General features: G+C 36.5%; 1 protein-coding gene across 3 annotated transcripts in view; it reads left to right on the top strand.

Moving 5' to 3' along the window:
• The window catches only part of itgb5 (integrin, beta 5), a 33849-nt gene that overhangs the window by 7826 nt on the left and 13504 nt on the right, over positions 1-12519 (top strand). For all 3 annotated transcript variants that reach the window (XM_046845196.1, XM_046845195.1, XM_046845194.1), the window contains 2 exons: positions 337-471; positions 3699-4128. In XM_046845196.1, coding sequence (XP_046701152.1) covers positions 337-471; positions 3699-4128 — 565 coding nt within the window. The remainder of the gene's footprint in view (positions 1-336; positions 472-3698; positions 4129-12519) is intronic.

Raw genomic sequence — 12519 nt, forward strand, 5'->3', positions numbered from 1 at the left:
GGCCTAAAACTAGGCAACTGTCATGTAAAATGATTGCTTATGCATAGAAACATTCTTATACATAATCATCCATTTTCTGCATTAGATACAATATTGAGGTTAAACGAGAACACTATTTGAACCACAATTTAATAACCAAAAGGCTTTCAGACTATGTTTAGAAGTACACCACCATAGATAAGAATAAACAAACTAAATAGCAATGGATTAACTTGTTTAAAATGTGAATAGCATAATGTGAGTCCATATTGTTATAATTTATTATTTGTTAGTTTGTCTGGTTGCATCAAGAATTTTTTTGTGGAACCAAATATTTTTCTCCTTCTCTGTGTGTAGAACATTCGCTCTAAGGTGGAGCTAAGTGTGTGGGATCATCCGGAGGACCTCAGCCTGGCTTTCACTGCCACATGTCAAGATGGCAAGCCTCTATCAGGCCTGAGCAAGTGTGCTGATTTAAAGATTGGAGACACGGTGAGATCGATGTTGCTCATGATTTTATATGTTTAAAATTTCTTTTTAGTTTAATTTTGACTGAGGGAAGAGTTAAGTGTCAGATGAGCGCAGTGACATTCATTTTACCATGAACTTGTGATCTTAATTTAGACTTTGGCAGGATTATCACAGTAAGCAGTTACAGAGGCCACCATTTTGAAACCTCAAAAAAGTTCAGTTTAAAGGGCACGATTTTTTTTTTTTTTTGCTATATCTTGAAAATAACAAGGTTATATATGCTTCTCTGTCTGAATTTAACAGTGTGATTTGAGAGAATTTAAAGTTTGCAGGTTTGTAAAGTATTTGATTCCCATTTTTATTTTTATTTTTTAAACTTATGTCCAATACACAAGTGTTTACACTTATTATGAGGTCAGAGCCTGTACCAAAAAATGTGGAAGCTAACCTTGTTGTGGTTTTCTGCAAATCTAGATTCATGAAAAATGTTTTGTCACTTGAACTCACTGCAACTTTACTGTGTGCTGTTTTGTGCCAGCACTAGCTGTTCTTTTCCTTCAGACTGATAACATGAATGACCCTGATCAGCCTGCTTGAGATTGTTTTAGCCAACATTTGTTCTTCAGATTTGGTATTTCATTTATTTGGAATGAAACCAATGTTTAAACATTAGTACAGTAGTAAAATCCCATGCAATTTCTGCAGTTATTTTAAAGATAAAGTAGATAAAGTGCAAGTTTTCAACAGTGTAAAATTGTAATAATAGTAATTCATTTACATGAACTGGCTCAATATGGCTTAGACAAATTGAATGTTTTTGACTTCCTTATGACTACAAATATATAAACACAATTCTGTACTACAGATATGTCATACTGTGAGTTGGTTTACGCTACTATACACTAGTTGGCCTTCAAGGAATCATCGCTCAAGCTCTTCTGTGTCCTCCTCTCCTGTTTCTTCAATGGAATTGAATGTAGGCTGAGACAAAAGAAAAAGGATGAATAGTCTGAGTGAATGGTAAAGCCTAGCCAGTGGAATAAGCCTCGCTCTGTCTGCTTTTATCATGGAGGAACCATGAAAAAACATGGCAGTTTGTCCTCTAAAGCAGGACACAGCACAGCCCTGAGCCCATGTGTCATTTGCAGGCCTCTAGTAGCCTCTATGAGAAGCCTGACGCTGCATCTCAATGGCCTCACACAATAGTGTAAGGTCTTTTCTGAGCAGAGAAGAGCCTTAGTAACAAGCTCTTGCAAGCATTCTAAAGCTAATCTTGAATTCTTTTCACCACAGTAGGATTCAAGTCTGAGTTTACTAAAAGCCCCATACATAACAGATTGAACTAATCCTATAAAGAAATGGTAAGATGTCACATTATTTAAATTCTGGATGTCTTCTGCATGTTATTTATAGGTCCAATTATATTTTTTGAAATTATAAATATTTCCTCAATTACCTTAATTGTAAATAAAACCTTATTTGTTACTGAACTAATTTAATGGAAGCACATTAATATGCAGAATCACATTTCAAAACTAGAGGAAAACCTTCCCAGTAGAGTGGAAGCTATTACAACTTTTTGTTTTAGGCTTTAGGGTCAGGACCACTTGAATATACATTGCAATCGTTATTATTTTTTTTTTTTCTTTTCTAAAATGTAATCTGGTGTGGGGAAGTGTCTCAAATGAAACATGCATACTCTGAAGAAACAGTAAAGATAGGAACTGAAATTTCAGCCATCATGTGTCTAATTCTATCGTCTCTCTCTACCCATTCTCGACCTACCCAGCCCATTTCCTCTATCTATCCATACACTGTACACGTTTTTTTTCTTTTATCCCTGTCTCATAGACACTAGCATTTTATCCGGCCTGCACCCTCGTGATTCATATGTCCTGCTAATTAGCACCGCTCTGATTTTGATCAAGTTTCATGTGACTCTTATTCTCTTGCCTCTTCAGTTATCATTTGGATTATTCATTTATCTTTGTTATCTAAGGATAAATATCCAGATTCATAGCAGAGGTTTGGTATTTCTGTGGTAGAGCTGAGAATTGTAACATTATTTTATTAAAGTCACAATGCTCTTTAGTGGTCCGCCCGGTAACATGTAATTGGGTCAACGTTTTACTTGTTAAATTAAATTAAGTAATTAAGCAATGTTGCTGGTTCTTCTCTTAGCCAGCCTATAATATCATGATGTATGTCATGAAATGTGAAAATGTATTGGAAAATTAAGAGTATAATTATAAAAGTCTCTTCATTGATCACTTTTATTGTAATGCATAAAATCTTCCATGTACTAAAGGAAAATGAAGATATTATACTGTATTGTATTGTTCACTACTTGGTATCACTGACAAGCTTCGCCACGCATCATTCCTTTAGACATCTCATTTATGAGAGCACCAAAAGCCTAGCTTATGTTGAGTCTGTCTTCTCTGTCAATTCCTAGCTAGTAAAGACCAGACACACTTTGTAGTTTTAAAGGTGTTTCATTCTCTAATCCTCCCTGCTGGGCTTCAAAGCCACTTTAATAACTCGTTTATACGCGTGGTGTTTTTTTTTTTTTGTTTTGTTTTTGGGGGCAGTCATGTAAGGGTTGTTTAAGCATCTTATCTTCTTGTAGACCACTATTAAAATATTGCTTTAAAAAGTATGTTTGTGTAAATCTCCTAGTGTGTACCAATCGTCGTTCTGGACTAAAATACATAGTCAAGAGCAAAGCCATCAATAATTTAATCATTTGATAAATCGGCTGAATGCCTGTATATGAATCATGTCTGAACAAGCTTGTCTAGTATCAGCTGTTTCCCATGTCAGAGCTTCCTTTCTTACTCAGGCCAATCAAAAGGGTGGGCTTCCTGTCATCTGCTGTAATTATGTGTGATTTATTCCGAACTCCTTTATTCATTTATTCCATAGTCATTGAGCTGGCCCTGATTCCTTCCTGTAAGGAAAGATTAAGATCATGCATGAAAAACTGAGGCAGACGCCTTCACTTTCAAGTTACATAACCATTAAGCCAATGTATTTTTTTTTTTTTTATTGTTATAATTTGTTTAGTGATTCCTTCTGATGCCTTCTGGCATAAATATTTTATGTTTAGATTACAATAATTATTTAATTATATGCTTTCTTAATTTACTGAATCATTATTTGATGTTCTTTAAACCTAATGTGTATGAAATGACAAAAGATTTACAGATACCAACTTACAATTGAAAAGAAACTATTCTCTGCTTTAGGTTTCCTTCAACATAAGTGTGGCTGCCCATAGCTGTCCTCCTCCAGGCACCCAGAAGAGTTTCACAATTAAGCCTGTGGGCTTTAAAGATAGTCTGGAAGTCTCTGTGGATTATCAGTGTGATTGTAACTGCACACGCTTTGCTCAGGCCCACAGCAAACACTGTAGCAATGCTGGCACTTACACATGTGGCACATGTCAGTGTGAACCAGGCTACCATGGCACCAACTGTGAGTGCGAGGAGGAAGAAGTAGGCAGTCTGAACCTCTCAGCTTGCCGTGAAGCTAAAGGAAAACAGGTCTGCAGTGGGCGTGGGGAATGCAGCTGTAACTACTGCCGGTGTTACGAGTCCGAGTTTGGCAAAATCTACGGCATGTACTGCGAGTGTGATGACTTTTCCTGTGCTCGCCACAAGGGCATACTTTGTTCAGGTGAGTGATGTGAAAGCTACTGAATATCTGCTCTGAACTACTGTAACACGTGTAAAATGCTGTTGTCTGCTGGTGTCTGGTAATTCCTTGGTATGTGTTCATTATAAAGCATTAAGAGCAATTAACCAGCAATAATGTGTGTCTTATCTTAACCTGATCTTACCTGAACTAACGTTGTACCTTGGCATGCAGCCAGAGTACAGGGCTGGAGAAAATGTGTTTTAATAATTAGTAGCCAGTCCAAAGCCAAATAAAAAAAAAATTGTAACACATCACAAGCAACACAAGGTGATTTTAAAACAATCTGGAATGTATTGAAGAAGAATGAGGATCCATAATGAAAGCTCTTCAAAGGATCATGTTGGCCTTTTTAGTTGTATAAGAATCTGCTTAGATCCACATTTTCTTTTGATAAAGACCAAGGTGTCTAAAAATGCCTTTTGTCAACAATCTCAAATTTCAAAAACACATAATACTAAGACAAATGTAATTTTTTGGGGCTTTATAATTGCCTTAGCATTTGTATGACACTGTGCTGTCAGTTTTAATAAAGTATGGCAGAATGGCAAAAAAAGTGAGGCATGTTCAGCCACAATATTTAGCATCATTACTTGTTTAACTGAACACTGTTTTATTTTTGTTCCATTAAACCAAGGATTATTTTTGCGTCCCTGAATGAAACATCTTCCTGCTTCTATTATAAGCAAGTTAAACCGGTTTCTCTGCATGTCAGCTCTCCACTTCTTTATCCAAAAAACTGCAGTGTGAATTAAAGTTAGATGCCTAATACCAGCTGAACTAAGAGCATGCAAGATGTTTTTAAAGCCTAGTAAATATGGTAGATGCTAGATGCTGCATGTTGGATTCCTAAATTGCCAAACTTAAGCCCTTTGTAGCCTCCCACACAACATAATGCCCACCATGCATCAGTAGACTCTTTGTTAACAGGCTGAATTCTGTTTATCTGTGTGCACAATTGCTGCTCTATAACCTATAAAGCTCTGTGTTTTCCATTAGCCAGAAACTGCCAGCTTGGTCAACAAAATGCTTATTTGTTAGGGAGGAGGCTACAACAGGTCTGTACAAGGCTTGATGAGTGAAGAAGCGTTAATTAAATGGTAGCAGGCCAGCTACTCCTTTCCTGCTGCCTCACCCATGGCCAAGCTCTTAATCACTCTTTCCCACCTTAATGCGATGGGGAGTTTATTGTCAGGAATGCTATAAACTCCCTGATAATTTTAAGAAAGTTAGTGTTGATGTGAATGTGCTCCATGGATTCTTGTTAAACTCCTTATTGGTGTACTCTGTGGCTTTTCGGTTTGGGGCTACTCAGATGAGCCTTGATTAATGGTGTATAAGAAAGAAAGTAGTCTGAGATAAAATCCCTTTCTTTAGAGTGCTCATAAAGAAATTTAAGGTTTGGCATATGCCTGGATATTCAAATGGAAAATGTCATCGTTTCATGTCATCGACATATATATATATATATATATATTTTAAGGCCCTTTAAAACAGTCGGAACACACATGGTGCACAGCAGTGCAGCTGTGGTGAGAAACAAACAAATAGTAATTTAACTGTCCAGTGCCAGCAATAAACAGTACCAACACAACAAAATTAAGTACTTTGGTGCACTCTCAACTGAAACTAATAACCAGAACTGAAAACTACACTACTGTTACTACTAATAAACTACTAACCCAAAACATTATGAGCCTCAGAAGTCAGAATTTTCAGCGATTCCTCTCTGTGGCAGCTACATTTTTCTAGCAAATATGTGACAGCTTATCTGCATTTTAATAATTTTTTTACTTTGACATTTGCACTCCTACTAAATCATAAATAAAAATAAGTAATATTTTGTAAAAAAGTTACATATAAGGAGGATTTGCTGCCCTTTAGCATCCTATTAGGTTGAAAACAGCAACAACTTAAATGAGAAACAAGCTATTATTAACAGCAGGTTAAATAATATATTGTCATTAAATGGAATGTTTTCATTTGATTTGCATTAGGTCAGAGAGTGCACTAGCCAGAGTTTGCAAACTGCATCTGTAGCAAACCACACTAACTCAAATATATTTGTGTGGATTTAATAGCTGTTTTTTTTTTTTTTTTTTTTTTTTTTTTTTTTGTCTCACAATGGCTGACTAGGGAGAGGTTTGCAAATTGGTTTGGTTGTATCTTTGCTTAAAAGAACATTGGCAAGATGAACTTTTCAAGAAAAGTCTGGACATCATGACGAAAGGTCAGACAAAACAGTTAAAAACAGTTCTTAAGCTTTTTTGTGAAATTTTTTTTTTGTTTTCTTTCCTGTAATATTTGCATAAAAACACCCAATTTGCCTTCATTTTGAATCCCCAGAAAAAAACATAATGCACCGGAAAAATGCATGGAAAACCCAGTGTCATTTTATGAGGTTAATGTTGCTGCTTGTGCTAGAGATGATGTATGTGGTGCTGCTGAGGCTGCAGTGAAAGAAGACTTGTCTTGTTTTACAGTCAGGTCCATAAATATTGGGACATCAACACAATTCTAACATTTTTGGCTCTATACACCACCACAATGGATTTGAAATGAAACGAACTGCAGACTGTTAGCTCTAATTTGAGGGCATTTACATCCAAATCAGGTGAACGGTGTAGGAATTACAACAGTTTGCATATGTGCCTCCCACTTGTTAAGGGACCAAAAGTAATGGGCCAATTGGCTTCTGAGCTGTTCCATGGCCAGGTGTGTGTTATTCCCTCATTATACCAATTACAATGAGCAGATAAAAGGTCCTCAAATTAAAGCTGACAGTCTGCAGTTAAAGCACAACTTGTTCGTTTCATTTCAAATCCATTGTGGTGGTGTATAGAGCCAAAAATGTTAGAATTGTGTTGGTGTCCCAATATTTATGGTGTATCTTTTTATTGCAATATTTTATTTTGCTTTTCATAAATTGTAAAATGCTTCACCAATGCATAACTGAAATTTACCTGGCAGCTAAAAAAATCCCACTGTTATTCACCAATATGTTAAGCATTTTAGTAGAACAGGGAATAAAACCAGTGGCTTCAAATGGGTGCAACAGGAGAAGATTTTTGACCGAACACCCATAGGATTTTGCTGTGTGCCATCTAAGGCCAACCAAAGAAATATCCACTAAAACCATAGAAGCTCTTGTCACTTTTTTTCCCCTCAAGTCATTTTTCTGTAGTGTAAGGGGGGGCCATCTCAGTATTCAGTAGTTATTATTGCATATTAAACTCTATACAGGAGACAGTGTTTTTAACCTAGTGTGGTGTAAACAAGAATTGCATTGAAATTTTAATATATTTTGTACTAGGCCTGCAAATAACCATTGTTTTGATAATTGATTATTATTATTTTATTTATATATTTTTATCAGATTTTTAAACTAGACTTTTTTAAAAATGCTTTGCTTTATTATTATTATTATTATTATTATTATTATTATTATTATTATTATGTTTGCTTATTAAGCAACCAGTTTACACAATAGCACTTCATTAAACTACATTTTCGCATGATGAGGATTATACAGTTTTTGCTTACTGTGCCGATGTTTCTCCTTAATCCATGACACCAGTATGTTTTCTTTTCATGTGCTTGTGCATCACTGTGGTACTTCAATGCAACACAAGCTCCACTTTGCATACCTTGCAGGTTGCATTGCTCTTCATTGCGTTTAATATAAAAGAGCTCCCATGTCTTGGATGACTTGGAAAGCACACTTTTTCTTGCTGCCGGTTGACCTGTACTCTGTGTACACTGCTTTGCTATCTTGCCGTCACGCTAACCCTTACTGAACAGCCCAACTAACTGATAACAGCATTCGTTGACAACGAGTTTTATTACTGATTATCAATTTTATCGATTAGTTGTTGTAGCACTAATTTCAACCGCTTTATATTGCTTCAAAAATCTGTTGTAAGAGCAAAAATACTGTGTAGTGTATTTTCATGCAGTGTTTGAAGTTTGGTCATGGAGTTTGATTGTAAATGGTTTTTTTTTAGATGTGTGTTTGCTTAGTTTAGGTTTTACACACTGTATTCCACACCCTGCCATTGCTCCTGTCAGAGCTGCACCTTTATCAAAAACAAAGGCCCTACTGTGTACTTTGTGTACTCTACTGTGGTATTCCTGTTCTCTTTCTTTAAATGAATACAGACAGATGAATAGCATTTATCCAGTCAATGGTGAATGAATGTTGCAGATTTTTTCAGTATTGCTATGTTTAGATTTCAAAGGCATGACCAGGTCCTCTCCAAGACTTCCATTTTACTTTGTACTGTATGAGGGACTTTGCTCAGGGGAAAGTGCACGGACACGTTTTTTTTTTCGGCCGCTGTTGTAAAAGAATGGTACTGCTCTTCAGATCAGTAGCAGTAGTGTCCCATTTAAAAAAAAAAAAAATACAAGGCCAGAGCTGATTGTACTAATGAGGCTGTGCTGGCAGATACTCAGTGGTATGTATAGAACCGAATAAAATAGAACTTCTAGTTCTTAAAACGTTTTAAAACATGATGTACATTCATCAATGTGTTTGTCAGGGGACAGTGAAGGTCATACCAAAAGCTTCAGGTTGCATTTCGTAAAGCAGTTCGTGTTCGATTTTGAGGTGTAGTTTATTTAGTATAATCATCCTGTTATAGAACCTTTTTTTTTGGCTTCAGTTATATTTGCTTCCAGACTTTGCTGAGATTGACCAGAATATTTACCGGAGCACAAAACAAATACAAATGCAAATAGTGGCTCTGCTTTACACAACTTCTTCAAAGGTATTTGGCAGCGAAGCTAGGAGTTTAGATTATTGTGGCTATTATTTAGTATTGAAGTGTGTTGTACTGCATTTTTATTCATTGGCTTGGACTTGCATACAAACTTTGGCCTGTATTGTTTTTATCCAACACATCTGTGCTAGTTGAACTTCATTGCAACTAGGATTGTGTGTTTCTGCAGTTTACTAGACTGTGCATGTTGCAACTGCACATAAATTTCATGATGGTGTCAGGTTTTGTCTCGCAGCCATGTCTGTCTGTCTGTCTGTCTGTCTGTCTGTCTCTCTGTTGTGTTCTTAGACGGTTTAAATTGTACACTTGGGTGTGTATGCATGTTTTGGCATGTCACTGTGCAATAATTCTGCAAAAAAACACATTTTCCTGCGGCCTTTTGGAACTTTAAACACACTGTTAAACATCTGTGACTGATTTGCAGTGTAATGCTACAAGCATTCTGTGATTCAGGCCTTCAAAAAAGTCTAAAAGACTATTCTTTAAACTTTTTTATAATTTGGTATACATGAAGTGATTTGATGTTACTGGGGGGGCACCAGTTTGTTTGGGCACCAGTTTGCCACATGTCCAGCTTGAGTTTCCATTTTAAAATGAACTGTGGGGGTTACAAAACCAAGAATAGGGGGTTCTATTATTTCTTTTATTAACCCAGTGTGTACGTTCATCTGTTCGGATTTTGTTTGGTTTACTTGTAGAGAGATTCCTTCTTTGTGTGAACACACTAGAAGCATGCTGTATTTGGCTTAAAACCAATAAGCTTTATTTGTCTGTTTCATTCTTGCATGTAGATCACAGACGTTTTTTTTTTCATATTTAATCATTTAAATTTAAAACAAGAAGAAGAAAGTTGACATAAAAATACTTCTTCATATACCCCATATTTTTTAAACATTGGTTCAAAGCTCTTTTGCTTGATGTTCGAAACAGAACAGCTGTATAAACGCAACACTGAGACCTTTGGAGGAGCTTTAGACATCTGCATTAGTCTGCTACTGGGAAAATTAAAAATGCCTGCTGCTTTTGTTTTGTTTGTTTTCTATTCACAAGGCTTTATATCATTAGTTACCCAGTGGCAATAACACTTTCTCTTGTTGCAAGGATATAAATTTTTTTTATACCACAGCAGTTTACAAACAATGAAATTTTTTCAGTTTGAACACTTTCATATTGCAGAAAATCAGTTGACCATGAAATTCACCAACACCTAGAACTCCTTTCATAGATATTAAGTATATATTCCCAGAAAACTTGTGGACATATTTTCTTATTGTTAAATACCTGCAGGTTTTGTTTAAGTGACCATTTACAGTACCGTGTTCTAAACTACATCCAGCCGATCTGTCAGTGTTTCTGTTACAGAGAACTAATCAACACCTTCTGTCCAATCAGATTTCAGAAGCACTTTAGACTGCTCAATTCATGCTCAAATAAGATGAACTGATGAACTGTCGCTCATGGGTTCCTAATTTTTCCAAACGCTCACAGCACTACAAGTTTATTTTTAGGCCACGCTAATTTGCAGCGCTGCTCCGGCTAACACATGTGGAGCAAGAATTCTTTTAGTATTACAAGCCTGAGGTTTTGTTTTTGTTGCTGCAGCTAGGCAAGTAATATAACCACTGCTCTATAGACGCATTTAGAAGATATATTGAACATAAAATATTACAGTTCCTTTATGCGAAGGTCTTATTGATGTTATTAGTCTGGATTTTTTTCTAGTTGTATAACTCGCCAGAAATAAAGCATAATGCTGAGGGCAAGACCGAAAATTTAACGACAGTTTCCATTTTCCATGTCACTGCTCAAAGTTGCAATAATAAACAAAACTTCCCAAACAAGCATACACACATTTTTTCCTCTCAACATACTGCAAAACAAGCAGTCAGCATTCTGTGAAAAAAACATGTTGACAATACTCCTGTCACACAATTGTTTAAAGTGGGTTGACCCATTTGAACATACTGTATACATAAGGCTTCCCAAATGTTGTCTTTTCTTTGCTAAACTTCTTAAAAGTTTTTTTTTTTTTTTTTTTTTTTTAACAGGAATAACATCACACAAAAATCTCATTACAGAAGTTTTTACACGAATAAAAATGTCAGAAGTCTCTCTCTCTCTCTCTCTCTCTCTCTCTCTCTCTTTCTCATTCATATATACACTGGCAAACAAAATTAAAAAACAATTTATAAACAATTGAACAATTCTAATATAATGTCATCTTCACTGCTCAACAGTTGAAGGGGTTTTTGTCCTGTCTATACCATGCTACCAGAACACCTTTTCCACAAATTAAGGCATTTAAAAAAATAACCATTATTTTGCAGAAAACACACTGATCAAAATTAGAGAACACTTTCAGATACCTCCCAGTTATTGGTGTTAATCTGGCACCTGGTGCTAATTTCCTTGATTATCTGTCAACCCCTATTTAACTGGCAGCCTAACTTCCAGTTTCACTGACTCTGCAAGATGGTGGGCCGTTCTAAAGTAAATGAAAGCCTCCGGCAGCAGGTTGTCCAGATGAAGGCCAAAGGGATGACCCTATCAGCCATAGCAAGACAAGTTGGTCGTTCCAAATCTGTGATTTCAAGAATATTGAATCTTTACAACATCACAAACTCATTCAAGTCCGCCAAGAAGGCTGGTCATCAATGGAAGACAAATAAAAAACAGGACAGGATACTGCAGAGGATCTCAATGGGCAATCGTTTCCACACTGCAGCTGGAATTTCTCACCAGTTCAGCGCTGAACAGGGTAAAGAGCTGTCTCGTCATACAGTGTCTCGACGTTTAAGAGCATTTGGACTGAAAGCCCACTCTGCAGTGACCAAACCTCTTATTAGCAGAAAGAATCAAAAGGCTAGACTAAGCATCTTGTGTGGACAGAGGAGAACTGGTCCAAAGTTCACTTCAGTGATGAAATGATCATCATCACTGTACCCCGCAACATTTGTATATCTGCTTCAAATGGACATTCGGTGCAACCCAGATGAGGATCGGTTCCCTCTTGAGTCTGGTTCCTCTCAAGGTTTCTTCCTTATGCCATCTTGGGGAGTTTTTCCTTGCCACAGTTGCTTATCAGGGACAAACTTACTTACAAATAACTTATTTACTTTTAATCACCACATTATCTGTGTAAAGCTGCTTTGAGACAATGTTCATTGTTAAAAGCGCTATACAAATAAAAATTTATTGAATTGAATGAAAGCAAGTTTAATTTATTTGGGTCCGATGGGAAACATTATGTTCGGTGACAAACTGGAGAAAGACTGAACCCAAAGTGTGTAAAGAAGTCAGTGAAAAGTGGAGGAGGAAGTGTCATGGTTTGGGGCATGTTTTCTGCAGCAGGAGTTGGGCCTCTTATACAGCTACATGGCAGAGTGAATGCAAATGTTTATCAGAACCTTCTTCAACAACATATGGTTCCTTTTCTGCGTTCATCACCCAATCAGCCCCCAGTGTTCATGCAGGACAACGCTCCATGTCACACAGCAAAACGGGTAAAGCAGTTCCTTGAAACTGAAAACATTAAAATAATTACATGGCCTGCCCAGAGTCCTGATCTCAACCCAATAGAGAACCTCTGGAA

The sequence above is a fragment of the Silurus meridionalis genome, chromosome 3, assembly GCF_014805685.1.
Source record: "Silurus meridionalis isolate SWU-2019-XX chromosome 3, ASM1480568v1, whole genome shotgun sequence".
NCBI classification, from domain to species: Eukaryota; Metazoa; Chordata; class Actinopteri; order Siluriformes; family Siluridae; genus Silurus; species Silurus meridionalis.